The sequence below is a fragment of the Protopterus annectens genome, chromosome 11.part0, assembly GCF_019279795.1.
Source record: "Protopterus annectens isolate FY-2018-M chromosome 11.part0, PAN1.0, whole genome shotgun sequence".
NCBI lineage: Eukaryota > Metazoa > Chordata > Ceratodontiformes > Protopteridae > Protopterus > Protopterus annectens.
In genome coordinates, this window is record NC_056745.1 from 1,041,178,814 (window position 1) to 1,041,206,363 (window position 27,550).

The 27,550-nt window shown below is 44.7% G+C and overlaps 1 protein-coding gene across 1 annotated transcript in view; it reads right to left on the minus strand.

Moving 5' to 3' along the window:
- The window catches only part of GTSE1 (G2 and S-phase expressed 1), a 999,478-nt gene that overhangs the window by 508,481 nt on the left and 463,447 nt on the right, over positions 1-27,550 (minus strand). Inside the window, exons 5-6 of the mRNA XM_044087269.1 lie at positions 2,883-3,293; positions 1,807-1,882 (exon numbers count right to left, since the gene is read on the minus strand). Of these exons, the coding sequence (XP_043943204.1) occupies positions 1,807-1,882; positions 2,883-3,293 (487 nt within the window). The remainder of the gene's footprint in view (positions 1-1,806; positions 1,883-2,882; positions 3,294-27,550) is intronic.

A 27,550-nucleotide genomic window follows, 5' to 3' on the forward strand; every position in this document is an offset into this window, starting at 1 on the left:
AGACTAATGCTGGTGTCAGACTATGCCCCAAAAGACGACACTTCCAAACATGAGGAAAACTCCCAGTAGTAGTCAAACAGCTGTACAGATTTCTGAGAAAGTTCTTACATTTTAAAAAGAATGAAAGCTTAACATCCGTTCTGCGTCAGTGTGCCTTTTTTTTAGTCCATTGAAGTTAAATTTTTTACAATTCTAAGTCTTCACAGTTTGTGGTTTTATTATACATGTACAGATGTTTGGGTCAACCTGTGTATAGGTGCAGCTGGTGACAGGCCACCAAAGAATCTCTTCTACTTTGCTGAGAGGTCCTATCTGAATAGACAGGAGGTCTAGGGAGAAAACTCTGTGGTGTCAAGTGCAGACATTAAACCAAGCAAGTAGGATGGATACAGGAATCCTTGAACACAATCTAATATAGGTGAGATGAACAGCTATGTAGAAAACTCCCCAGGATGGTTGTTGCAGCTACACCTGTGATGCTTCTCTCATTTACTGTTGATGCAAGACCAGTCACATTAGCTGGAGTGGAAATTGCACCTCACAGGGAATACAAGGCTGACTAATGGACAGAGTCTGCAGAAGGAAGGCGTGATGTTTTGGTTTCTGATCCACTACCTTTTAATTGCAGTTTGGCACTAGCTTTGGGACCCCTTCTGCTGGTTCTTGCACTTGGCACTCTCCAAAGCTATAATCCTGGGAAAATGAGAAATGGGACTCCAATTACTTTGGCTAAAACAGTGACATTTATGGCAATGCTTTGTGCTCCAATTCCAAGCAACACACAGTACTGGTGAGGGTTCTGACTCCTCATGTGAGCACTACAAAAATATATTTGGAAAAACTGGCTTTTTTTGGACACCAGATAATTTTTTCCAGTTTTTCCTAGACAAATATGAGGCTCAAGATGCAATGTGATTGGCATAAAACTTGTTCACTAAGCACACAATCATATCTTGATGCATTAGGTCACAAACTTTGAGATGATAGGAGGGATGAACTTCTCTAGTTATAGGAACAAAAACAGAGAGAGAAACCAGTTACTAACTGTAGAAGTCTCTAAAGTCAGACTTGACTGCTAACATATGCTCTGCTGCTGCACAAGGGCAGCGGTGCATTTATGATTACTACAAATGTACACAGGTATACAAACACAAAACATTAACAGAGGTCATGGTCTTGTAGGAAAACAAAACAAATATTTCAAGATACAGTAAATGTTCATTTTCAAATGCACAGCAGCGGACTAAATGTCAACATGGGAACAAACCTCCAAGTCATCAGTCTTCTAAATAAGAATTATAAGAGAAACTCCCACTTTTAAAAAAGCAACCGAAACCTCGTCTTAAGAGTAAAATTAAATGCGACTGCTTCAATGACACAGAGCAGTATAACTGCACACTAAAACATTTCAAATGTAAATTGATTCGGTTGGATTTCAGACAGAGTTGGTACTTCATTTTCCCGTAAAGTAAAACTACAGAAGCATGGTATAGAGCATGTGCGCAGATTATTTTCATTACCAAGGACTGATGTACTTAGGAAATCTTTGCAGTTATCAGTAAAAAAAAAAAAAAAAATTACTGTGCATAATGTTTTATCTATTTTACACGCACACACACACACACACACACACACACATATATATTTTTTCAGTATTACTGTGTTCAGTACCCTGCGTGACATTTGCCCATACATATCTGTTACCAGTATTCTATGGCCTATGTCACTGCTAATCAATGCAATGTACTAGCCCACTTGCTTGGTTAAATATATGAAAAATAAAAATTACAAAAAGTAAACAAATACCTTCCAACTGTGGCACCTGGCAGAATCCTTTTTGGTGGCATAATCTTCTGTGCTGAGGAAGCTTCAGCTGAAGGAACTTGAGGAAAAAATATGAACAGTATTTTATAAGACAACAAAACCCCACAGAAATTATATCAAAAAGTTAACAAACTTTATGATGTTAAATGGTTCAGAAGCTGAAGCTGTGTCCATGGTGCAGAGGTGATCAAGTTTTAACAACAAAGCAGATATAACTTAGACAATGGAGGAGTCATCAGGAGAGTGTAGGAGAAAGAGGCTGATAACCATCTCACCCATCCCAGGGAAGGCTAATAGAGGGAAACAAACCACTGTATTTCAATACTGACTCTCAGTGGAGGCTGCTTGTGGCAGCAGTTTGAAGGGTCAGTGATGAGAATCTACAGAATATAACTTGCACACACTATAGACAAGGTAGAGACTCATGCTTGGAACTGAACGTGGGTTCAAAGGTCCAACACTGTGCAAGATGCAGGAGGAGGGGATAATGGGATTTACTGGATGATCGCCCTCTTGCGCCTTCATGCAACATTAGGAAACTGATTTTCAGACCACAGGAAGAAATACAAAAGGAAAAAAAAAGTAGGTCAGATTCTGGCACTGAGCAGTTAAAATGATTTTTTACATTTCATGCTAGGCGCAAACCATTAACTATAATACATCCTGTGATATATGCAGGAAAACAGACCTGAAAAAACATAGTCTAGGTTATAACAGACAGGAAGAAAGCAAACAGACAAACCGCAGAATTGTTAAATGTGAAGCAATTAACACTCAGCCAACACCTCTTGCACCCGCACCCCTCCTAACTCTGGAAATACAGATATTTCTCCTGGATGTAGGTTTGAAAACAGGCTAGTCCAAAAAGTGGATAAGTGATTTCCTGAACTTTAAACACACTCTAAATACTGTGGTGTGAACAACAAGACAGTAAGAAATTGTCTGCTTGTAGTCCTCAGAACCTGTGTATGTTAACACTTCGTCAATAAATGTAGGTTTCCATAAACAAAGGAACAACATAATATGAGTGCATTCCAGACTTCAGTCAGTTTCCTCACCTCCAGATAGTCTATTAGCTTTCAGCTGAGCAGTAGGTGTAGGACCAGTGGATGTCTTTGGTTTTGGACAGCTGTTAACTTTAGCTGCACCTCCAGCTTTATTCATCTGGGGCACCTTCTGTGTGCGTGTAGCTGAGCTTATTCTTGGAACATCCTTTTTGGCAGGAGTCTGATGATGACTTATTGGACCTACAGTGGATCCGCCCACATTCCCTGATTGAGGCAGTTTACCTGTGCTTGCTGATTTGTAAAATCTATGTGATCCATTTGAAGAATTGCCACTTTGTAAAGAACTAGCAGGATTGGCGAGTGTTTTAGATGAGTTTAACCTGTTGTTACTACTACATGATGCATACATCTTTGAGCTGCTGGAGCTGTTCAGTGATGTACTCAGATATGCGGTCACTTTACCTGTACATAAATAAAAAGTGTATCAATATTTCAATTACAAAAGCACAAAGAGAAAAGATCATACCTACTCTTTGCAAGTCACATTTCCCAATGATGAAAGCTTCCCATAAAATTACTGTACCAAACATTTAATGAATTATTTCTTAAAATGAAATTAAAAATATCAGCCATAGTTTATTATCCAGTGTCTCAAACAAAAAAAAAATCTACAAAGATGTATATAATATGGTACTGATTCAGACTCAGGCTAAAAGCCCTTGCAGCCTGTCAATCCTAACATACTTTGCCACTCTCCAAGAGGAATCTTGATGAGTGGATGGGAGATCGTAGGTTTACCTCAGGTATCACATCTGTGTCACTGTTAGACAGAGGCACAGTAAACTAAACCTCGAAAAAAGGGCATAGTAAAATTCATTTAAATGGGTGGCGAAAGCCAAACACACTCTGGCTAGGCTTACAAATGCCCTAGGGCAGATAGCCTAGTATGAACCTATGAACCTATATAATAAATCAACTGCTTACTTGAATTTCTCTAAAAGTACACATTTCTTTGGCAACAGGTAATTTATTCCAACTACTTATAATGTTTAGACAAATCAGTTTATAGTTTTGTTAGTTATTCTTTCTAAATGTTCTTAGCAACTTAATGTGCTCTGTGTTTTCAAACATGAGCTCTCAGAGGCATGGACTCTCAGTTGTCGTATATACTCGTGTTAGGTTTCTGCACTAAGGACTGCATTTCATGGGGAATAATCCCAGTCTTAAGTCTGTTTTCATACATAATTTCCAAGCTTTTGGTTAACAGGATGTATTTCTCTACTCCTAACCTAGACCTTTGTTTTTCAGTGTAGGGTATCGTAGACAATTGCCACATTCTATTTTCTGGTCTTATAAAACAGTTACAAATACTTGCAACATCAATGTACCTTGACAAAATTTCTTGATACAACCTATAATCTTAGCTCACAGATACAATCTATAATCTTAACTCACAGATGTTGCAAAAGGATGTACTATCTGTATACAAAGGTACCTAAAAAATACACATTCAGTTAATTTACTACCATAAATGGGAGGGACAGACTGCCTTGTACTTCGCTTTTTCTATATTAATTGTCATACTGCATACCCCAGCCTGTCACATAATTTTTCTAAACATAGTTGGGAGTTTCACTTGATCATTCTTGTTACAAATTTTACCCAACTTTACAACATACAGGTATCGTAAGATAACATACTGAATTTGTATGTCAAATATAAAATAAATTGAAGAGGTAACACCACACAATTGATCGCTGTGATAACTCGCTACCATGCCACATTATGTAGAATTTCTTTTACAGCCTATCTTAAAAAAAGAAAATCTGTGAATAATTTTCTAAGTAAACAAAAATCTATCACATCAATGGTTAAGGAAATATCAGAAAAATCCCAAAGTGTGGTACTTATACGGCTCCTTGAAGCAGGCCAACTGAAGCAGACAACCTTAGGGAACATACAGTATTGCAATACTGCACAGCAAGAACGATCTGAAACTGATGCACCAGCATCCTTGCATAGTAGTTGGGAGGTAGACTTCTGCAACTGTGTACTTTAACAGTGGTGCCAGGAAAATTTAGGCCTGGTCTTTAGAATGAATACACATTTGGGCCTATACCTTTTGTTTGATGACATCTGTAACAAGCTGGAAGAAAAGCCAAAAAGTACAGTTTTGTACCTACCATAAATGTAGATGTCCGATAGACATGCAACTGCAGTCATAACATGTGGGTTGTCCTGCCTCAGGCAGCCCTCAGTCGGCCGGATTCAAAGTCTTCTCTCCGGCGTCAGGCGGCTGGAGTACATAAGCATCAGCCGACGCCATTTTCTTCAGTGTTTCTTGCCCCAGATGCCAGGTGCCCTCCAAGGAAGGCTGTAATCAAATTGGAAGACAAAAAGACAGGATTCCAAACAAATAAAGAGCAATAAAACAAATACACCATAACAGTTATCCCCAGCTAATGGTAACAGGGATAGTAGTGGACCCTAGGCATAGAGGGGTATGGAGGGAGGACTACAGTTGCATGTCTATCGGACATCTACATTTATGGTAGGTACAAAACTGTACTATGTCCTTCAAGAATGCAACTGCAGTCATAACGTGGGTAGAATACCATAGCTTAGCTGGGGGAGGAGGAATGCTCTAGGAAAAGATGGTGTGGCAATCAAACCCTGCAGGACTGCCAAAGCCTGCTCTGGATCTGGAGTATAGAGGGAGATTGTAGTGTTTGGAGAATGTATGCACGGAGCTCCATGTAGCAGCTTCTAGAATGTCCTTGGTAGGCACCCCTCTTAAGAATGCTGTAGAGGTGGCTGTAGCTCTGGTGGAATGTGGTCTGACATTGGCTGGAACAGTCTTTCCATGAAAGGAATAACAGAATCTGATGCAATGTCCAATCCATTTAGAAATAGTCTGTTTTGAAATTGCTTTTCCTTGGACTGCAAAAAGTTGTTCAGACTTCCTACTGGCCTTGGTTCTGTCCAGGTAGTATCGAAGTTGTCTGTGAATGTCCAAGGTATGCAACAGTCTTTCCCCCTTATTCTCAGGATTGGGGAAAAAAGCAGGCAGATGAATTGCTTGATTTAAAGAAACCCTAGATACCACCTTTGGCATAAAAGTAGGGTTGGTCCTTAATGAAACCCTGTCTCTGAAAAATAATGAAGGGTGGTATTGCCATTAGGGCCTGTAGTTCCGAAACCCTTCTTGCTGAGGTAATTGCCAACAGGAAAGCTGTCTTCCATGAGAGAAATTGCAAGTAAACTGTAGCTGCTGGCTCAAATGGAGGTAGAGTCAGTTTTTCTAGGACAAAATTGAGGTCCCAGGCTGGCACTGGGGCCTTTCTTGGTGGCTTAATGTTCTTGATTCCCCTGAGGAATTGCCTTAGTACAGGGTGTGAAAATTCAGGAGGATCAGTGTTGTATCTAGCTGAAATAGCAGATGCGTGTATCTTTATGGAAGAATATGAGAGGCCGTTCTTTAACATATCTGCCAAATATTCCAAGATGAGTGGGATGTTCAACAAAGATGCATCATGTCCCTTGCTGGTATTCCAATTGCTGAATCTTTTCCACTTTGCTAAGTAAACCTTTCTGGTGGATGGTCTTCGAGCCTCTGTCAGTATCCGCTGAACTTCCTTGGAGAGAGATAGGCTGTAGTTATTCATGGGATCTCCCAGGCTGTTAGCTGCAGTGTCTGCAGATTTGAATGCACTGTTTCAAAATTGTGTTGAGTCAAAAGTAGAGGCCATTGGGGAAGGATCCACCTCCTGGTGTGACATAAGCTCCGTAGTAGTGGGTACCAGTGTTGTCTTGGCCAGTCCTGAGCTATTATGATTCCCTTGGGTCTCTCTGCTTTGATCTTTAGTAATACTGAGGTCATCAGTGGCAGAGGTGGGAATGCATAGATTGTTAGGGAGTTCCAGTTGAATGAGAGGGCATCTATTTTCCAAGCTTTTGGATGATATGTCCTTGTGCAGAATTTTGGTAGAAGATGGTTGAGGTGAGAGGCGAATAGTTCCACTTCTGGCTTGCCCCATGTCGAAGTGAGTTGTCTGAAGGCCTTCAGATGTAACCTCCACTCGTGTGGATCTGTGAAATTCCTGCTTAGGCTGTCCGCCAACACATTGTCTTTTCCTGGAACAAACTGGGATTGTAACTGGATGTTTAGGCTCAGTGATTTCTCCCAAAGATGCATTGTCAGTCTGCAAAGGGGGTAAGAGTGGGTGCCCCCTTGCTTGTTTATGTACCACATCACAGTGGTGTTGTCTGTCTGTATCAGTAAATGGCCTTGCTGGAGTTGGTGTTGAAAGGCCTCGATGGCATGCATTACTGCCAGCATTTCCTTTTGGTTTATATGCAGATGTGTTTCCTTTGGAGTCCATTGTCCTTGAATACACCTGCCTTCCATGTGTGCCCCCCATCCAAGGTCTGAGGCGTCTGTGGTCATGGTCTGTGTTATCTGTGTTTTTTTGAATGACATACCTGTGTTTGCCTGGCTCACAGAGGCCCACCATAGGAATTCCTTTTGTAGGCATGGAATGAGCGGTATGATGGTCTCCAAGTTGTTGCTGTGTTGAGACCAAATGCTTTTTAGGTACCATTGAAGCTTTCTCATGTGTAGTCTTGCTAATGGAACCAGTAGAATGCAGGATGCCATGTAACCCAGGGCCTGTAGGAATCTCCTTGCAGTCATCTGGGTGAGTTTTAGTAATGAGTTAACTTCTCTTGCTTGTCTTCTGTCAGGTAAGCCATCTGAGAGGCTGTGTCTAGTTTGGCTCCTAAGAAGATTATTTGCTGGGATGGCTGCAGTATTGACTTTTGGAAGTTGACTGTGTATCCCAGAGCTTGAAGGACATAATCCAGGTTTTTGTCAACATCAATTTGTCGGTAAATCTGTATTCCCTGGAGCCTGCAATGAGCAATTACTGAAGCCAGGCATTTTGTGAATACTAGTAGATAAGCCAAATGGCAATGCTGAGAATTGATAATGCTCTGGCCCTGCAAGAAATCTGAGGTATCTTCTGCAGCCGTGTCTGATAGGGACATGCAGGTATGCCTCCTTGAGGTCCAGAGTAATCAGCCAAGACCCCTTGCCCAGCATGGGAAGGAGTTGCTGTAAAGTCAGCATTTTGAACTTTGGTACTATTAGAAAGGTGTTTAATGCGGACAAGTCCAGTATTGGTCTCCATTGAGATTTTTTTCTTGGAACAAGGAACAGTCTTGAGTAAAACCCTTGGTCTTGCTCTTGTTGTGGAACTCTTTCTATTGCTTTCATCTGAGTCAGCAGAGTGATTTGCTTGATAGCCTCTGCCCTCTGGTTTTGTGGTAGGTTTGGCATGCCTTGTTTTCTTGGCAAGGTATGAAAATGAAACCTGTACCCTCGGTCTATAATGTCCAAAATCCATTTGTCCTTTGTCAGTCCGTGCCAATTTTCTGCAAACAGAGATAATTTTATTTGTTCCCTGGTAAAGTCATTGAGATTGAGGTTGTGGGGCAGGTGAAACCCTGCATCACTTCTTTGGTTTCCTGGCTGCCATTGTCTCTGTATTGGCCTCTTCCTCGGCCCGTCTGTTCTTACCCCTTTGAAACTTTTCTGGATTAGGAAAGGACCTGTTTTTTGAAGGCCAATTCCTACTGAATCTGGGGGGTTGAACCTGAAGGAAATCTTTCACCGTCTGAACTGTTTTTTCTTTTTCTTCGATGGTCTTTAACACATCCTTAGCATTTGCACCAAAAAGCTTGTTCTTTTCCAAAGATGCATCCAGAAGTTTTGCTTTCACATGATCTGGTAGAGGTTGATCCTTTAACCAAGCATGTCTACGGATGACTGCCCCTGTCATAGCTGCCCTACATGAAGCTTCCAGTGCATCATATCCACACTGCAGGAAGTGATTGCTTACTTGCTGAGTGTTATGTACAGCTTCCTGCAAAGTCTTCCTGTCTAAAGGATCAGGAGTGGCTAATGTTTTTTGTAAATCTTCTAACAGATAATCCTGATATTGTAACATATGAAAAAGGCAATTTAAAGCTCTCATAGATAAGGTAGTGGATGTGTAAACCTTTTTGCCCCATCTCTCTAATGACCTAGCTTCCCTGTTGGAGGGCAAAGGATTTTAGAGGTGGAGGCTGAAACCCCTGTGAAATAGTTTCCAAATCAGCAGTATGGGCCCTGAATAAATGGGAATGAGTTTCTGGGACCCTGCAATACCTGTCTGGCTTGGCTGGAGCAGGAGGAAGAGAATCAGGGGTAGCACTAGAATCAGAATACAAATCATCCAGAACATCAAGTACAGGAGGAATAGCTAAGGGCCTGTGCTGAGGCTTCTTAAGGAAAGTCCTAAGGCGTTTCCTAGAATCAGAAAATTCTTGACCTTGCCACTTGAAATGCTCCCTCATGGTGTGCAGCACTTCCCCAAAAGAAATATCCTCAGGAGGCCGAGGGGATGGAATCATCTGCATCTGAGTCCTCATAGGTCTGGAAGAGCTCTTCCTGGCTATCAGAGTGGACAGAGCCCTCAGATTCTTCATCTGAAGGAGTAGGGTCAGAGGGTTCAACTTTATCAGAAGGAGGCTGAGATCCTCTCTCAGGATGGGCCTGTGAACCTCTAATCATGGAAATTAAATCAGCAGCCATGGACATAATTTGTCTCTGGAGTAGGCTGAGGAAAAGATTTAGAAGTAATATGCTTTTTTGCTGGCTGCCTTAGCCTAGTGTAGGCCTTAATAGACATGGCCATAGGGGCCTGGCAGCTCCATCGCAGCAGGAGACCTTGTGTACAGCAATGGTCTCGGCATTTTCCTCGGTTTCGGTATCGGAGGAAAATCGATAGCCGGCGTCAGGGGTAAATCGAGTCGCCGGTAATGCGGTGTCTTCGTCTTCGGTTGGGAGGTGGAGAAGAGAGGGAGAGAGAGAGCTCTTCAGCTAGGTTTTGGCGTGGGGTCGTGGTGAAGCCAAGGATGTCGGGTCCCGGTCTTTGGGTCTTTTTTTGGTTTGGTTGGATGTTGGAATCCGATGGCATGGTGTAGCAAGAAGATCCCAAAGAAATCTTCAGTGAACTTCCGCCAGCGCCTGAGTGCGCTTTGTTGAAGCGAGCGCTTGGAGCACACTGGCTGAGCGTGGGCATACAGGCCCAGGCAGCGGGGAGAAGGTGACAGAAAGAGGAGAAATCCTATTGTTTACCACAAGAAAGACAATTGTTAACTTTTCAGTAATTTCAAAGGTCCCCAGCGGGTACTTACCTTTTTGATGACTTCGGCATCAAGAATACAGGAGCTGACCGACTGGCACTTGCGAACTGCTTCTGCTTTGGGCACGGCAGCAAGAAGAAGGAGAAGAAAATGGCGCGCCGGATGATGCTTACTCCAGCCCCGCTGACGGAGGAGAAATGCAATCAGCCAGCCGACCGGACCCAGACTTTCTGCCTGAGGCAGGACAACCCACATGTTATGACTGCAGTTGCATTCTTGAAGGACATCTATTCACAGTGCTTAATTCACTTCCCTGTCGCTACGTACAGTAGAAATTATCCTATAAAATAATGTCCACTGTACAGGAACTAGACAGACTAGACCACCAGTTTAGGTAAAGAAAAAAACAAAACTTTGAAAACAGGCTTCTGGAGATGAGGTAGAGGCTTGGGTAGGCAGCAGTGTGTGTGCATGCGTGTGTGTGCATGCGTGTGTGTGGAGATAGTGTACTTTTCCCCTTGAAGGACTGACCTCAGTATTGACCATCTCTGCAAAAAAAGATGCATATTAGATTACTGTTACAGTACTCCTGGAACTTTGAGATGGATCCTGTACAACCAGTCTTCAAGAGCTCAGGTTATTTCACTCCCCTGTCATGGAAGGGGAAAGCAATCTAGTTTTCATGTGGAAAAAAGCTCTTTGAACCAAAGTATCTAGGAGACACCTCAGAAAAAGATATGCGAGCAGTCAGAAAAAACTTTTGAACGTTCTCCTGGAAACCCAGCCTGCAAAGGAGATCACTTACCTAAGTGCGTGAATCCTGACATTTTGAAAACAAGGCACTGCAAGTATAAGAAAGCAGTCTAAAAAAGGAAAGGTGTGAATATCTTGCAGTCTGCAATAGGCTATCACTGGAGCCAGGCACTTTGTGAATACCCTTGAAGCAGAAGATAACCCAAAGGGTAATTGCAGACAACTGATACAGTAATCCAGATACAGAAAACCTTAAAATACACTTTAAATCGGAGGCTATACAGATATAAGCATTTTTTTAAATCTAGAGTTACCAAAAAACTGAATGAGGGAATAAGAGGTAACAGGTTATAATGAGTTAGCATTTTGAACTTTGGGACTTTCAATAACTGATAAATGAAACAGCTAGGACTGGTATCCAACAGGCTTCCTTTCTTTGGTACCTACAATATTCTTGAATAAAATCTTTCCCTTTTAAAGAAGAGGCGGCATGATCTATTAGCTACAACCAGAGTCAGGAGATGCTGAATTACAACAAGGGAAAAAGTTTGATTGAGGTGAGAAGGAATCCCCTGAAAAGGAGGAAGGGATTCCCACTGCCATCTATACCTCCTGTTCGATCAATCACAGAACACATTTGCTGGAGATCTATCTGTTGCTAAGGAGAGAAATGAAGACTGATTTTTGGGAAGACAAAGGAACGCCAGGGTGGGAAAGGGGAATTTGTAAACGGACTTGTTGGACTGTCCTGATTTCTGCAAAGCTCCCTTCTTTTTGAAACCTTCTTGCATTTTTTTTGAATGCCTGCTTACCTAAAATCTTTTAGTTTGGCTTAGTTTACTTTTTATAGAAGTCCTGAGGAAGATGTAAAACCTTTAAAAAAATCATGCAGAAGGAAGGCCGAAAAATCCAAGTAATCCCTTGAATCAGTTTCTCTCAAACTTCAGAATCTCAACAGCAGATGATATGGAAGGCTTCCCTATACAAAGGGGTATTAATTTCAGCATTTACATCCTCAGATAAATTTTAAGAATATAACCATTCAAAACTTTTCATAACAGTTGAGATACAGAAGAATAAGTGTATTCAGAGAAGATTTCGCCTCAGAAGGTAAAGTAGCTAAAATGCACCTCGTTCTCAAATGAAGCGAGAAAATACTAAAGTGAGCTTGACAGTTAAGAATTCTAAAAATAGCTGTGGCAGAAGCATACACTTTTGTTCCAACTCTATCAAAGGCTTTCCTATCCTTATCAGAGGGGGGAGGGATTAGCATTAGCCAAATGTTTAGCTGCAATTGCATTTGTCAAGATCACAGCAGGGTCAGATTTGAGATTAGAAAATAATCTGCAAGACTGAGGAACTTTGTGTCTTATCCTCCTCCCTAAGAGTGGCAGACTAGCTCTCAGGCACGTTACAGGCTGTATAAAAGCTTCCTCCAAAACTGGAAGAACAGGAGTGGATTGATGAAATTCCAGTTGTAAAGAAAAAAGAAGTTATGTGCTCATCATAACGTTCCATGCGAGTTGTTCATCTCGCCTTCATTCTCACTTATGAGTTTGGAGCGGATCCTCGGTTCCGACTAAGCCAAATGCAAAAGCTCGAGGTCTTCAACCAGCTCATGGCCTACTCCATATCTCATGATGCACCGGTGCTTCCCTTAGATCTTGTTTGCATACAGCTAAACTGACAGGTAAAATACCCCGGTAAGACGACAAAAGAATACAGTAGACAAGGACTAAATATCACCAAGATTTTTCTCAACTTCCCAGTTCTCAAGAAATTCTTGGTAGGGGGATTGGTGGGTGGAACGTAAGAATGAAGGCGAGATGAACTCACATGAAATGTTATCGACAGTACATAACTTCTTTACATGAAGTTGTTCTATCTCACCCTTCATTCTCACTGATGGGCTAGTGTCCCAAGCACATCTTTCTTGGGTGGCTCACGAAAGTATATTCCTCAAAGTACAGTTGTATACACTTACCATGAATGTAGATGTTCCCGTGTATTCACTGTTGCAGTCATTACATTTGGGTAATCTGCTGGCAGGTTGCCTTCAGTCGGCCTGAATAACAAAGTCTTGGGTCCTGCGTCGGTTGCTGTCTCCACTTCCATGACGTCAAGGGTATAAAACATGCAGCAGACACCATTTTATTCAGTTTTTCTTGCCCCAGATGTCAGGTGCCCCCCAAATGAAGAGCAAAAAAAAAAAAAAAAAAAATCTAAACAGAAATATATGTAAATGCACTTTTAGCAAAATAAACTTTACCTTCATCTAAAAGCAAATACACCACAAAGGCAAAGGCTTTAGAATATAGTGAAGGAAAGAGAAGTTATAGAAAAGGGGGATGGCGGGTGGGTAACCTGGACTGCAACAGTGAATACACTAACATCTACATTTATGGTAAGTGTATACAACTGTATTATGTTCTTCGTGTTTCACTGCTGCAGTCATTACATTTGGGTAGATTCCCAAAGCTATGGTTGGGAGGATGGATTTATACAGCATTAGGACCATCTCTAAGGCCCTGCATAACAGCAGTGGCAAAACCAGCTCTGGATTTAGAGAAAATTGGTAAGTGATAATGCTTGGTGAAAGTATGAACTGAACTCCAGGTAGCAGCTTCTAGAATATCCCTGGTAGGAACGCCTCTGAGAAAGGCTGTAGAAATAGATGCAGCCCTGGTGGAATGAGATCTGATCCCCTGGGGGATAGGTGTTCCATGGTGCTTATTAGCAGAAATGAATACAATGGCTTATCCATTTAGAAATGTTTTTTTTTTAAATAGACTTCCCCTCTGCCCCTGCAGCAAATGCTACCAGCAGTTGTTCAGATTTTCTTTGAGATTTAGTCCTGTCCAAGTAGAATCCAAGTTGTATGTGTACATCCAATGAATGCAGAATCCGCTCCCCCTTGTTCTGTGGATTGGGAAAGAAAGCTGGCAAATGAATGGACTGATTAAGAACTGGATACCACCTTGGGCATGAAGGATGGATTGGTCCTGAGTGACACCTTGTCCACATGAAAGATGATGAAAGGCTCCACTGCCATAAGGGTCTGTAATTCAGATATCCTTCTAGCTGAAGTGATTGCTAAAAGGAAGGCTGTTTTCCAGGAAAGAAATTTTAAGTCTGCAGTAGCATCTGGCTCGAAAGGAGGTAGAGTGAGTTTCTCCAATACAAAGTTAAGGTCCCAGGCAGGAGTTGGAGCTCTCCTGGGTGGTCTCAAGTTTTTGGCCCCTCTGAGATGCTGCTTTAGCAGAGGATGAGAGAAGAGGGGTGGTTCTGTGTTGTAATGAGTTGAAATGGCTGAGGCATGGATTTTTATGGAAGAAAAAGACAGGCCCTTGTGAAGCATCTCAGTTAGGTATTGCAAAATCTGAGGTAAATTGGGTGCTGCTGTGCTTCATCCCTTGAGATGGATTCCAGGCACAAAATCTTTTCCATTTGTCAGCATAAGATTTTCTAGTACTAGGTCTTCTCGCCTCCAAAATTACATCCATCACAGGCTTGCTGAGGGATGCTAAGGGGAAATTTAAATGATTAGCCAAGCTGCAAGATTCAGTGTTTGGAGCTGAGGGTGCAGAATTTGGTTCGCTTGCTGAGACAGTAAGGAAGATGTTTGAGGCAGGTGCCATGGAGAAATTTGAGACACACTGCGCAGGAGTGGGTACCAGTGTTGGTGAGGTCAGTCTGGAGCAATCAAAATAATTTTTGGTTTGTCCTGTTTGACTTTTAGTAGAACTTTATAAAGTAGAGGCAGAGGGGGAAAGGCATAAACTGATAGGTTTTTCTAGCCGAAGGACAGAACATCCACTTTCCAGGCTTTTTTGTGAGGAGTTCTTGTGCAAAATTTGTCCAACTGATACTTCTGGGGTGAGGCAAAAAGATCTATGTCTGGGCTCCCCCATTTGCGTGTCAACACGTTGAAAATCCGTGGTTCCAGTTTCTATTCGTGTGGGTCTAAGAGATTTCTGCTTAGTTCGTCTGCCAGAATATTCAGCTTTCCCGGCAGGAATTGAGCTTGTAGTTGTACTTTGTAGCTCAAGGTCGTGTTCCACAATGCCATGGCTAGTCTGCACAGGGGATAGGAATGTGTACCCCTCCTGCTTGTTTATGTACCACATTACCGTGGTGTTGTCCGTCTTTACCATTGGTTGTCCTGGATGAAGGTAGTCCTTGAAGGCCGTCAGAGCATTCTGTACAGCTAGCATTTCTTTTTGATTGATATGAAGGTGCATCTGATTTGGGCTCCATTTGCCCTAAATGCACTTCCCTGCCAGATGAGCCCCCCCATGCATAGTCTGATGCGTCTGTAGTTAGGGTTTGGGTGGCAGGGGGTGGTGTGAATGGCAGACCCTTGTTTTGGTGGCAGGCCTCTGCCCACCATAGGAGCTCTAGGCGCAAACAAGGTATGAACAGAATCATTGTTTCCAGGCTGTGACAAAGTTGATTACATAAACTTTTCAAGTACCACTGAAGTTTCCTCATATGCAGTCTTGCATATGGAATTAGAAGAATGCAAGAGGCCATGAACCCCAAGGCTTACAGTATTTGTCTTGCAGATAGCAGGGTTTTTGTGGCCACCTGTTTGAAGTAAGTCATCAAATTAATTTGCTTTTCTGGTGCAAGGAAAGCCATCTGGGCAGTTGTACTCAAGCTTGCACCGAGGAATGTAATTTTTTTGAGAGAGTACCAGTTGTGATTTCTTTTCGTTTATGGTGTACCCTAGACAAGTTAGAAAGCACAGTTGTGTACCTACCATAAATGTAGATGTTAGAGTGTATTCACTGTTGAAGTCATTACATTTGGGTTATCCTGTTGGCAGGGTATCCGCAGTCAGCCAGAATTCCAAAGTCTAGGTCCGGCGTCAGTTGCTGTCGCCTCTTCCCTGACGTCAGTGCGCCAGGGGGATAAAAGATGCAGCAGACGTCATTTTCTTCAATTTTCTTGCACCAGATGTCAGGTGCCCCCAAATTGGTAGGCTGAAAAAATATGCCAATAAAAATGCATGCACAAAAATAAAATTTCCTTCATCTACAAGCAAATACACCACATAGGTTGTATAGGATAGAGAAGTGCAGATAAGTCCCAGCAAAGAAAAGAGGGGATGGTGGGTGGGTAACCTGGACTGCAACAGTGAATACACTCGAACATCTACATTTATGGTAGGTACACAACTGTACTATGTTCATCATGTTTCACTGTTGCAGTCATTACTCTTGGGTTGAATCCCAAAGCTGAGGATGGGTGGCTGGGATAAATAGGATTAGGAGAGGCTATGAGGCCCTGCAGAACTACAGTGGCAAAGCCTGCTCTGGACTTAGAGTAAAGAGGTTAAGTGGTAGTGCTTTGTGAAAGTGTGCAGTGAACTCCCAAGTTGCAGTCTCTAAGATACCTTTGGTTGGTACTCCTCTGAGGAAGGCTGCTGAAGTGGATGCTGCTCTGGTGGAATGAGGCCTAATGCCCTTAGGCACTGATCTGCCATGCTGAGAATAGCAGAAACAGATGCAATGGCCTATCCATTTAGAAATAGTCTGTTTTGAGACAGCCTTTCCTTGTGATCCTGCAGCATAAGACACTAAAAGTTGCTCAGTATTTCTGAAAGCTTTAGTTCTGTCTAAGTAGAAGCGTAACTGCCTGTGTATGTCCAAAGAATGCAGAATTTTCTCACCCTTGTTCTGTGGATTTGGATAAAAGGTAGGCAAGTGAATGGTTTGGTTGAGGGCCACACTGGATACCACCTTAGGCATAAATGTAGGGTTTGTCCACAGAAAAACCCTGTCTGGATGAAAAATGATAAAAGGTTCCACAGCCATGAGTGCTTGTAACTCCAAGACTCGTCTTGCAGAGGTTATTGTTAGGAGCAGAGCTATTTTCCAGGATAAGAATTTTTATATCTGCTGTTGATGCTGGCTCGAAAGGAGGCAGTGTGAGTTTTTCCAAAACATAATTGAGGTCCCAGGCCAGAATTGGTGCTCTCCTTGGAGGCCTAATGTTTTTGGCCCCTCTGAGGTACTGCCTTATTAAAGGATGAGAAAAGATAGGTGGTTCCGTATTGTAATGGGCTGAAATGGCAGAGGCATGAATCTTAACTGATGAGAAAGAAAGGCCTTTGTTCAGCATCTCAGTTAGGTATTGTAAAATCTGTGGGATATTTGTTACACAAATGTCAGTGCCTTGTTCCAAGCACAGAATCTCTTCCATTTTTCTGCATAAGATTTTCTGGTACTGGGCCTCCTGGCCTCCAAGATAACATCCATAACAGCTTTTGAAAGAGGAGTGTTCAGAATGGCTACATTATCCGCCATGCTGCCAAGATTTAAGGTCCTGAGTTGGCTGTGCAGGATCCGATTGTTTTGTTGGGTCAGCAAGTGAGAAGTTTGAGGCAAGATCCAAGCTGGACCCTGAGACAAGCTCTTTAGGATTGGATACCAGTGCTGGCGTGGCCAGTCTGGTGCAATCAGTATCATTTTTGGCTTCTCTTGTCTGACCTTTAGGAGTACCCTGGGAAGGAGAGGCAGTGGAGGAAAGGCATATACTGTTAGATTTTTCCAGCTGAAGGACAGGGGGTCCAACTTTCCATGCTTGCTTGTGATAAATCCTTGTGCAAAATCTCTGCAATTGGCAGTTGTGAGGGGAGGCAAATAGATCTATGTCTGGGCATACCCATTTCCTTGTCATCATGCTGAAGACTTGTGGATCCAGTTTCCATTCGTGGGGATCCATGAGGTTTCTGCTTAGTTAGTCTGCCAGAGTATTTGTTTTTCCTGGCAGGAATTGTGCTTGCAAGTGAACTTGAAAAGTCAGTGCTTGTCTGCAGAGGGGTAGGAATGTGTACCGCCCTGCTTGTTTATGTACCACATGACCATAGTATTGTCTGTCTTTATCAGTAGCTGTCCTGGATGAAGCTGGTCCTTGAAAGCTGTCAGGGCATTTTGAACAGCTAGCATCTCTTTTTGACTGATGTGAAGATGCATCTGGTTTGCAGGCCATGTGCCCTGAATACATTTTCCTGCCATATGGGCCCCCCAGGCATAATCTGATGCATCTGTTGTCAGTGTCTGTCTGGCTGTGGGTAAACTGAATGGCAGACCCTTGTTGTGGTGACAGGCCTCTGCCCACCATCGAAACTCCTGTTGCAGGCAGGGAATGAGTGCAATTACTGTCTCTGTGGCAATGCTGAGTCCAAACACCTTTTAGATACCCATTGTAGTTTCCTCATATGCAGTCTGGCATATGGAATTAGTAGAATGCAGGATGCCATGAAACCCAAGGCCTGCAGGAGTTTCCTTGCAGATAAGTGGGGTTTTGTTGCCAATTTTTTGAAGTAAGAAGTCAGTTGCTTTTGTCTGGCGTGAGATAAGCCATCTGGGCAGTTGTATTTAAGCTTGCACCCAGGAATATCTCTTGACAGGGCACTAGTTTTGATTTCTTTTCATTTATTGTGTACCCTAGGCCAATTAGTAATCTTTTTACAAATGCCAGATGCTTTAGAAGACTGTCTTTGTTCTCTGCTTGAATTCAACAGTCATCCAATTAGGGATATATTTGAATTCCTCTGTCTGCAAAACGCAATTACTGGTGCCAGGCATTTTGTGAAGACCCTGGGCGCAGTAGATAAGCCAAAGAGCAGTGCAGAGAATTGGTAATGCATTGAGCCAGCTATGAATCTGAGGTATCTTCTGCAAGATTGTCTGATTGGGACATGCAGGTATGCCTCTTTTAGGTCCAAAGTTACGAGCCAAGCCTTCTTGCCCAGCATGGGCAGTAGCTGCTGTATAGTCAACATCTTGAATTTTGGAACTTCCAGAAACGTATTTAGTATAGACAGGTTATTGGTCTCCAGGTTTGGTCCTTTTTGGGCACTAGGAAAAGTCTGGAGTAAAATCAATGCCCCTGCTCTTGTGGTACTTGCTGAATGGCCCTCACGTCTATGAGGGCAGTAATTTGTTTTTGTGCCTCTGCCCATTGATTGTGTGGCAAGTCTGGCATACCTTTTGACCTTGGTAGGGTGTGAAAATGGAACCTGCAGCCTTTGGACACTATTTTCAGGACCCATTTATCTTGGGTAACCATTTGCCAATTTGATGGAAAAAGTGCTAGTTTTCCCCCTAAAGGGGCTGCCAATAGAAAAGTGCTTGGATCTGGCAGAGGAAAGTCATTGGGACTGTTTCCTGTAAAGTTGTGATTTGTCTTCTCTGCTTTTGGAGGTAGGACAACCCCATTGTTTAGGCCTGTATGAGCCTTGGGACTGAGATCTGCCTCTGGGATGCCTGTATCTGCCTCTTTGTGGTCTGCCACTGGAAAGGACCAATTTTTAGAAGGCCAGTTCCTGCTAAACCTGGGTGGCTGTACCTGTAAGAAATCCTTGACTGTCTGCATGGATTTTGCTTTATCCTCCATTTTTTTCAACACCTCTTCTGCTTTAGTACCAAACAAAGTATCATGCTGTAATGGTGCATCCAATAATTTTGCTTTAACATGATCAGGCAGATTCTGTTCCTTTAACCAAGCATGCCTTCTAATAACAGAACCTGTAACAGCGGCTGTGCAAGAGGCCTCCAGTGAATCATAACCACATTGCAAAGTATGCTTTCCCACTTGTTCAGCTGCATGCAATAAATCCTGCATTTCCTTGTTCTCTGAACATTCAGTATTTGTCAACAATTTCTGTTTAAGCAGTGACATTAAATATTGCTGATATTTAAGCATATGAAACTAACAATTTAAAGCCCTTACAGCCAAGGTAGCAGAAGTGTAAACTTTTTTCCCCCATCTGTCTAGAGCCCTAGAATCCCTAATCAGAGGGGACAGGTTTTTTTGCAGTGGAAGCTTTAACCCCTTTGGGACCCTGAGATATAGTTTCTGGGTCAGCAGCGGGGTTTTTATATAGGAATTTATGAGAATCTGGGACCCTGTATTATCTGTCTGGCTTGGCAGGTGCAGGAGGTAAAGAGTCAGGGGACATGCCGGACTCTGAAAATACATCTACAATGTCTAGAACAGGTGGAATAGCAAAGGGCCTGTGCTGATGAAGTAGCAGAAAGTCTCTGAACCTTTTCTTAGATTCAGAATAATCTTGGCTCTCCCAGTGGAAATGCTCCCTCATGGTATGCAGGGTTTCCCCAAAAGATTAATCCTCAGGAGGAGAGGCTGAAGGAATGGATTCTTCAGCATCAGACTCCTCATAGGGAAGCATGGGATAATCCTGCTCAGAAGAGGAATCAAAGGAAATAAAAACCTGATCAGAAGAATCATACTCTGTCTCTTGCCTAGGCCTCTTATCAGGAGGAGGATGGGAGACCCTGATCAAAGTAATTAGGTCTTCGGCCATTTTGAGCATCTGTTTTTTAGGCATAGAAGTCTGAGTAGGAGAATGCTGTACTTGTTTTCTTTGTCTTTAGAGCTGTTTTAGTCTGTCTTTGAAGCTGAAGATGGCTTAATATATAATTGTGTAGATCTGAAGACACCCTCAGAAGGAGGTGCCTGCGCAGCGGCTCCGGACCCATCTGAAGGAATGATTTCCAAGTGTCCAATACCTTGAGTATCCAGAGGCCCAGTCAGCTCCATGTGGGAGTCTGAAGCGGCCTGTGGCTCTGAGGTAGTGCGTGCCAGGGGCTGCGAAAGCACCTTACTGAGAACCGGCGCCTGGCCTAGCAGAGGCCTCGTCGCCGGTTTTGGACCTTGGATGCCTATCCTTTTCCTTGTCCTTGTGTTTTTTTGTAAACTCCGCTTGTCGGTTGTTCCAACGGCATTATATAATTAAATCTTCGGCCAAAGTAATGAAATGCAAAACTGAACTGACACTTAATATTGCGTTGGTTACATCTAGCACAAAACAGACAGCTAGGAACGTTGTGATCAGGGCCTAAGCAAGGAATACAGTAAGAGTGAAAATCCTTATGAGGTATTTGCTTCCCACAAGAAATACAATTGTTAACTTTTTCTGACATCAGTCTGGAGCAAGAAAAAAAGTTTCCCCAATGGGGTACTTAGCTTTAATGAAGACTTCGGTTCTGAAATTCGGATTTGAAAATCTCAGGAGTCTGCTGACCGGCACCTGCGAACTGCTTTTGCTTCGGGCACCGCTCAGCAAGAAAGACTGGAGAAAATGGCGCCGGCTGCATCTTTTATCCCCCTAGCGCACTGACATCAGGGAAGAGGCGACAGCCACCGATGCCGTACCTAGACTTTGGAATTCTGGCCGACTGAGGGTAGCCTGCCAGCAGGATAACCCAAGAGTAATGACTGCAACAGTGAAACACGATGAACATCCCTTTTTACAAACGCCAAATGTTTTAGAAGAATGGCCTGGTTTTCTGCATGAATTAGACAATCGTCCAGGTATGAATATATTTGAATATTTCTTTGCCTGCAAAATGCAATTACTGGAGCCGGGCACTTTGTGAATACCCTGAGTGCAGTAGACAAGCCAAAGGGCAGTGCAGAGAACTGATAATGCAAGTAGCCTGCTTTGAAGCATAGGTATCTTCTGCAAGATTCCCTGATTGGGATATGCAGGTAAGCCTCTTAAATCTAGAGTTGCCAACCAGGCATCCTTGCCTAGCATAAGAAGTAACTGGTGAAGAGTCAGCATCTTGAATTTTGGAATGTCCAGAAAGGTGTTTAGAGTAGACAGGTCCAGAATTGGACGCCATGACTTGTCTTTTCTGGGTACCAGGAAAAGTCTGGAATAGAAACCTTGTCCCTTTTCCTCTTCTGGTACTAGTTGAATAGCCCCCATGTTTAGGAGGGAAAGTACTTGTTTCTGAGCCTCTGCCCACTGATTTGGTGCAGGTCTGGCCACCAGTTTGGAGTTGGCAATGTGTGGAAATTAAATCTGTGACACTATATTTAAAACCCATTTGTCCTGAGTTTATAAGTTGCTAGTTTTTTGCATGAAGAGCCAGTTTCCCCCCCAAAGGGGCGGCTGAGAAGTAAGAGCTTGGTAATTTAAAGGAAAGTCATTGAGACCGTTTACCATAGGGTGGTGTCTTTTTATTTCCAGATTTGGAAGTGGAAGCAGCTCATTGCTTAGTTCTGAAAGTGCCTTGGGACTGAAACCTGGAGCTTTTGGAGTGTCTGGGTTTGGCTTGAGTGGCTCTGGAAGGAGCTGGAAAGGACCAGTTCTTAGTAGACCAGTGTCTAAATCTTGGAGGTTGTACTTGTAAGAAATCTTTCACAGCTAGCATAGATTTAGCTTCAGCTTCCATCTATTTTAGAACTTCTTCAGCCTTATTGCCAAACAGACAGTCCTGCTGCAAAGGAGCATCCAACAGTTTTGCTTTAACATGATTAGGCAGAGATTTCTCCTTAAGCCAAGCATGCCTTCTAAGTACAGACCCAGTAACAGCAGCCCTGCAAGAGGCCTCTAAAGAATCAAAACCACATTGCAAAGTACGTTTTCCAACTTGTTCAGCTGAATGCAATAAAAAAGAAGTTATGTACTCACCATAACGTTCCATCTGAGTAGATACTTCATTTGTCTGCAACCTGTGGGTAGTCGGATCCGACCTTGGATCCGAACCGGCAACTTTCCAAGCTTCAAGATCAGAGCTCCTAGCTCCTCCCCCTACCCATAATCCCTTGCTATCAACCACATTACCTCAGATCGGTTATTTTGCCCTAAAAGACGGAGAAGAAATTCTCCACAGGACAATACTTTACCGAGGTTTGGGGGATGGCAGGGGGGGGGGGGTCTGTTGCAGACAAATGAAGTATCTACTCAGATGGAATGTTATGGTGAGTACATAACTTCTTTATCTGAAGTAGTTACTTCATTTGATCTGCAACCTGTGGGACAGAATCCCCAGCTTACCTAAAGGCCCTGGGTGGTCCCTACGGAAGGATATTCCGAAGCACCGCGGAGCCAAGGAAGCCCTACTTCTGGAGATCATGTCCAGCTTGTAATGAGAAATGAACGTATGGGAAGAGGACCAGGTAGCTGCTGAGCAAATATCGTCTACTGGAACTCTAGACCAAAACGCTGTTGAGGTAGCCACAGATCTGGTAGAATGTGCCCGAACGACAACCGGAGCTGACCTCCCAACTGAAATGTATGCTTGTCTGATACATTGAGAAATCCAATTTGCTACTGTCACCTTAGAAATTGGTTTGCCCATGGCTGATGTAGCATAAGAAACAAACAACTGGTCTGACTTGCGGAAATCTTTAGTCCTATGCAAGTAAAAACGTAGTTGTCTGTGTACATCCAATTTGTGCAATGTGTATTCACCTTTGTTTTGGAAGCTAGGAAAGAAAACAGCAGGTTAATAGATTGATTAATGTTAGACTCTGTGGCTACCTTAGGTAGAAAAGAAGGATTAGTCCTGAGGGCCACCCTATCTTTGTGAAAAATAAGGTATGGATACTTAATGCACAAGGCTTGTAACTCTGATACCCGCTTGGCAGAGGTAATCGCTACCAAGAAGGCTGTCTTCCAAGATAAGAATTTTAAAGGCACTGAGGCCGGTTCGAAAGGTGGTCCTGTTAAAGCTTGTAAGACCAAGGTAAGATCCCATGGAGGCATAGCCGGTTTAATGGGAGGCTTTAAGAGAAATATGCCTTTTAGGAAGGCTTTGCATATTTTAGCTGACGCCAAAGAATTCATGCCATCTCCCACATGATAATGAGAGATGGCTGCAAGTTGGACTTTTATGGTGGACGCACTAGCTCCCTGCCTAAAAAGGAGGGATAGAAAGTCCAGGATAGTGGGAATAGGAACCGTAAAGGGATCTAATTCCTTATCCTTTGCCCAGATGGAAAAACATTTCCATTTACTGTTGTAGAGTTTTCTGGTGGATGGCTTATGAGCTGCCACCGGAATAGCCTTAACCGGGGAAGAGATACCGGGAGTCCTTGCCATTAACGGAACTGGATCAGCCAGGCTGTGAGCTGAAGGCTGACCAGGTTCGGAGTGTGGCATCTCGTCGGATGCGAGATTAGGTCTGGTCTGGGATCCAGAATCCATGGGGGAGCCACACTGTGAGACTGCAGAAAGGGGAACCAGACTTGTCGAGGCCAGACTGGGGCAATGAGAATCACTCTGCTCCCCAACCGACAGGCTTTCTGGATGAATTTCATCATCAGAGAAAGAGGAGGATATGCATAAAGGAGACCGGGCGGCCAAGCATGAACCAAGGCGTCCCTGGGGGATTCCCCTTTGGGGGGAACTATCGTGAAGTAATCGCTGCATTTTGAGTTTAGGGGTGAGGCAAAAAGGTCGCAGCGAGGCTGACCCCATTTGAGGAAAATCTGTTTCGCGACAGAGGGATTCAGAGACCACTCATAAGGGCTGAGAAATACCAGACTTAGGCTGTCTGCTAATATGTTGGTCCGCCCCGGAATGTGCGTTGCTATCAGAAAGCGGTTGGTGGAAATGGCCCATTCCCACACTCTCATGGCTTCTCGACACAGGGGGTAAGATCTGGTCCCTCCCTGTTTGTTTATGCACCAGACAACGGACATGTTGTCCGTCTGGATTGCAATAGTCCCCAGAGGTAGAAGGTTATGGAGAGTTTGCAACGCCAACAGCACTGCCCTCATCTCTAAGACATTGATATGCAATGCAGTCTCTAGAGAAGTCCACGTGCCTTGGACTGACTTGCCTGCGTAATGCCCGCCCCACCCGAGGCAGGAAGCGTCCGTGGTCAACGTGGCTTCGACTGGGGGAATCACAAAGGGTCTCCCTTCTTTGAGTTCCCTGCATGCTCTGCTCAGGGGAATCGGCATGTCCAAAGGATGGGTCAACAGTAACCATTGGACCTGGAGAGTCCACTGTAATACACGCATCCGCAGACGGGCATGGAGAGAAAGGCCGATCACCGCCGACATCGATCCTAACGCCCTCAGGACTAATTCTGCTGGAGGGGCAGGGCTCTGAAGAATGTCCAAGACTTGGCGGTACAAACTGTTTATCCTGGCTGGTGTTAGAACCACTCTGGAGATTTGAGTATTCAACCTGGCCCCTATGAAATCTAGGGCTTGAGTGGGGCACAGGCAGGACTTCTTTAAATTGACTGAGATGCCCAGTTGACCGAACAGAGATAGGGCATAATCTCTCGCCGTAACCAGAAGATGCTTGTTGGGGGCGATGAGGAGCCTATCGTCCAGGTAAGGGAACACCTGAGTGCCCTGGAGTCTCAGGGGGGCTGCTACCACTGCCATGACTTTGGTAAACACTCTGGGGGCTGAGGTTAGGCCAAATGGAAGAACCCTGAACTGATAATGACTGGCTCCTAGCCGGAAGCGGAGGAACCTCCTGGACAGTCTGTCCATTCATATATGGTAGTACACGTCCTTGAGATCCATGAGCACATCCAGTCGTTCTCCTGCAGAAAGGGGAGAAAAGATTGGAGGGTGACCATCCAGATCTTTTCCTTGGGTATGAACAGGTTCAGGGACGAAAGGTCTAGAATGGGTCTAAGGTCCCCCGTTTTCTTTGGCACCAAGAAGAACCTGGAGTAATAACCCGATCGGGACTGATCTGGGGGGACGGGCTGGATGGCTCTTTTTCTTAGCAACTCCGAAATTTCTAAAGTTGCGGACTCCCTTTGATGGGGTGGAACATCAGGGAGCTGTTTGGGCTTGGGGGGGGGGGGTGCAAGAACGGTATCGTGTAACCTCTGGATATTATCCGGAGCACCCATCGATCATTTGTAATGGACTCCCACTTTGATCGGTGCTCCGATAATCGCCCCCCCGACTGCCTCAAGAGAGGGACAGTCAGGCAAGCCCACAGGGCTGTTCTTGGTCCCTCCGAAAGGTTCTCGACCTGAAGTTACGGGCCCCGCTGTCCCTGGGCGGCGTCCACCTTGTCCTCCTCTGCCTCTAGAGGACGAGTTGTCCGCAGCAGGACGGGATCGCTGAGATTCTGAAACCACAGCTTCTTTTGCCCCTCTGATTCCTAGAAAAGGATCTTTGGGGGCTAGAGAAGCGGACTCAGACGGCCGACAGCGTCTTCCCATCCTTCTCGCTTTGGACAAGCGTGTCGCGAACTGCTGAGCCAAATAAGGCCGAACCATCGTGGGCGTTAGCGGCGCCTTGAAGGGATCCGTGAAGTCACAGTGGCAGAGCCAGGAGTGCCGTCTTAAGACTACTACCGCTCCGCTAGCTCTAGCGGCTCCTTCCGTGGCATGGGAAAGAAGCCGCATAGATGTATTTGAGATGGACTTTAGAGTGGCCATTCCAGTCTCAAAAACCTTTTTGTCCGAGACCGACATGGACTTCGGAGGGGCTGCAGCGTATTCCTTAAGTCATGTTGCAGCCGGATAGTGTGTGCCATGTAGTTCAGTGACCTTATGGCAAAGGTTGCTGAAGCAAACATCCGCTTCCCAATACGGTCCAAGGCTCGGGACTCCTTGTCCAGCGGATGGACCGAGGAACTTTCTTGGGCAAGTTATCTCTTAGTGGCAGCCGCCACCAACATAGCATCAACCGGTGCACCTTTGGACCAAGAAGGTCTATCAGAGGGAGGGCCGAGGACCTTATCAGGGCGTCTAGGGATAGGCTCCACGGTGTCGGGCTCCTTCCAAGCCCTGGTGGTAATTAAGTCCACCAAGGGGTCGGCTGGGGGGGATACCCAGGAGGTAGATGGGCCTGCCTCAAAGGCCTCCAGAAATACGGATTCGTCCAGGGAGGGTTTTTGGGCAGACCACCCCCCTCTTATACGCAACATTTCCATGATGTCTCCAAATGAGACATCTTCGGGGGGTGACCTTGGGGAACCCTCCGTATCCTCCAAATCAGTATCTGTGGTAATGGACTCGGGGGAGTCCAGGTGCCTCCTTTTGCACTGGTGCTTCCGAGGTACCTCTTCGGCAGGACTGTCCTAAGAAGGCTCGTCCACCGGGTGTTGTTCCTCCCTGGGAACTAACTGGAGGCTTTGGGCAGGCTGTCCAGATGGACGGATGATCGAAGACAGACCCTGATACAGTGGGGGTACAGGTGGATCCGAAGGCCCGGTCGGGGACCTGGATGATCTCGACAGTACCCTCTCAACCACCTCAAAAGCCGAAGGAGATTCACTATCACCAGCCTGAGAAAGCAACCTCCTCTGCTCCGAGGAGATGATTGGGGTCGGAGCCGAAGCAATCGGATCCGAGGCAGCGGTGTGCTCCGTTCTTATCGGCGCCGAAGACATAACCACTCCCTTGGATCCGATGCTCAACCCTCGGCCCCGAGAGCTTGGATCCGACAAGCTCGAGGGCATAGTCGGCATCGAATATACCAACCCTGTTGGCGCCGACGTATCCCCAGATCCGAAAGGGCCTGGATCAGACAACTCCGAGACCCGAAAATGGGTCGGAGAAGGAGCGATCGGGGCAAAAATGGGGGCTGCCATCCCTCCCAAAGAGGGGGGAGGCAAGAGCATCCCCATCTGCATCTGGGTCTGCAAAAATCTTCGCATCATCCGATCCATGTCTGCCTCGGAGATGCTTCTGGTGGACCGCGAAGAGGTAGTAGAGGCAGGCCGAGAAGGCCGCCTCGAAGACCTCGAGCGAGACCTATCCTCCTCCTCCGGCTCCGGAGAAAAGGAAGGTGAACGGAGCCGAGAGGGCAAGGATCCGGAGACCCTCTCAGGGGACTTCAGCAACTTCGCAGGCGGAGCAGAGGGATGAGACTCTGCCCGTCTTTTAGAAGAATGACTTTCCCTCTCTCTATGTTTTTTCTTCTCTTTATGGGAAGAAGACCCAGACTCCACAGAGCTAGTACCTGATAAGGGAGGTTGAGTCCCGAGCTACTGGAGTGGCCGGCGCCGAAGCTACAGGAGTAGC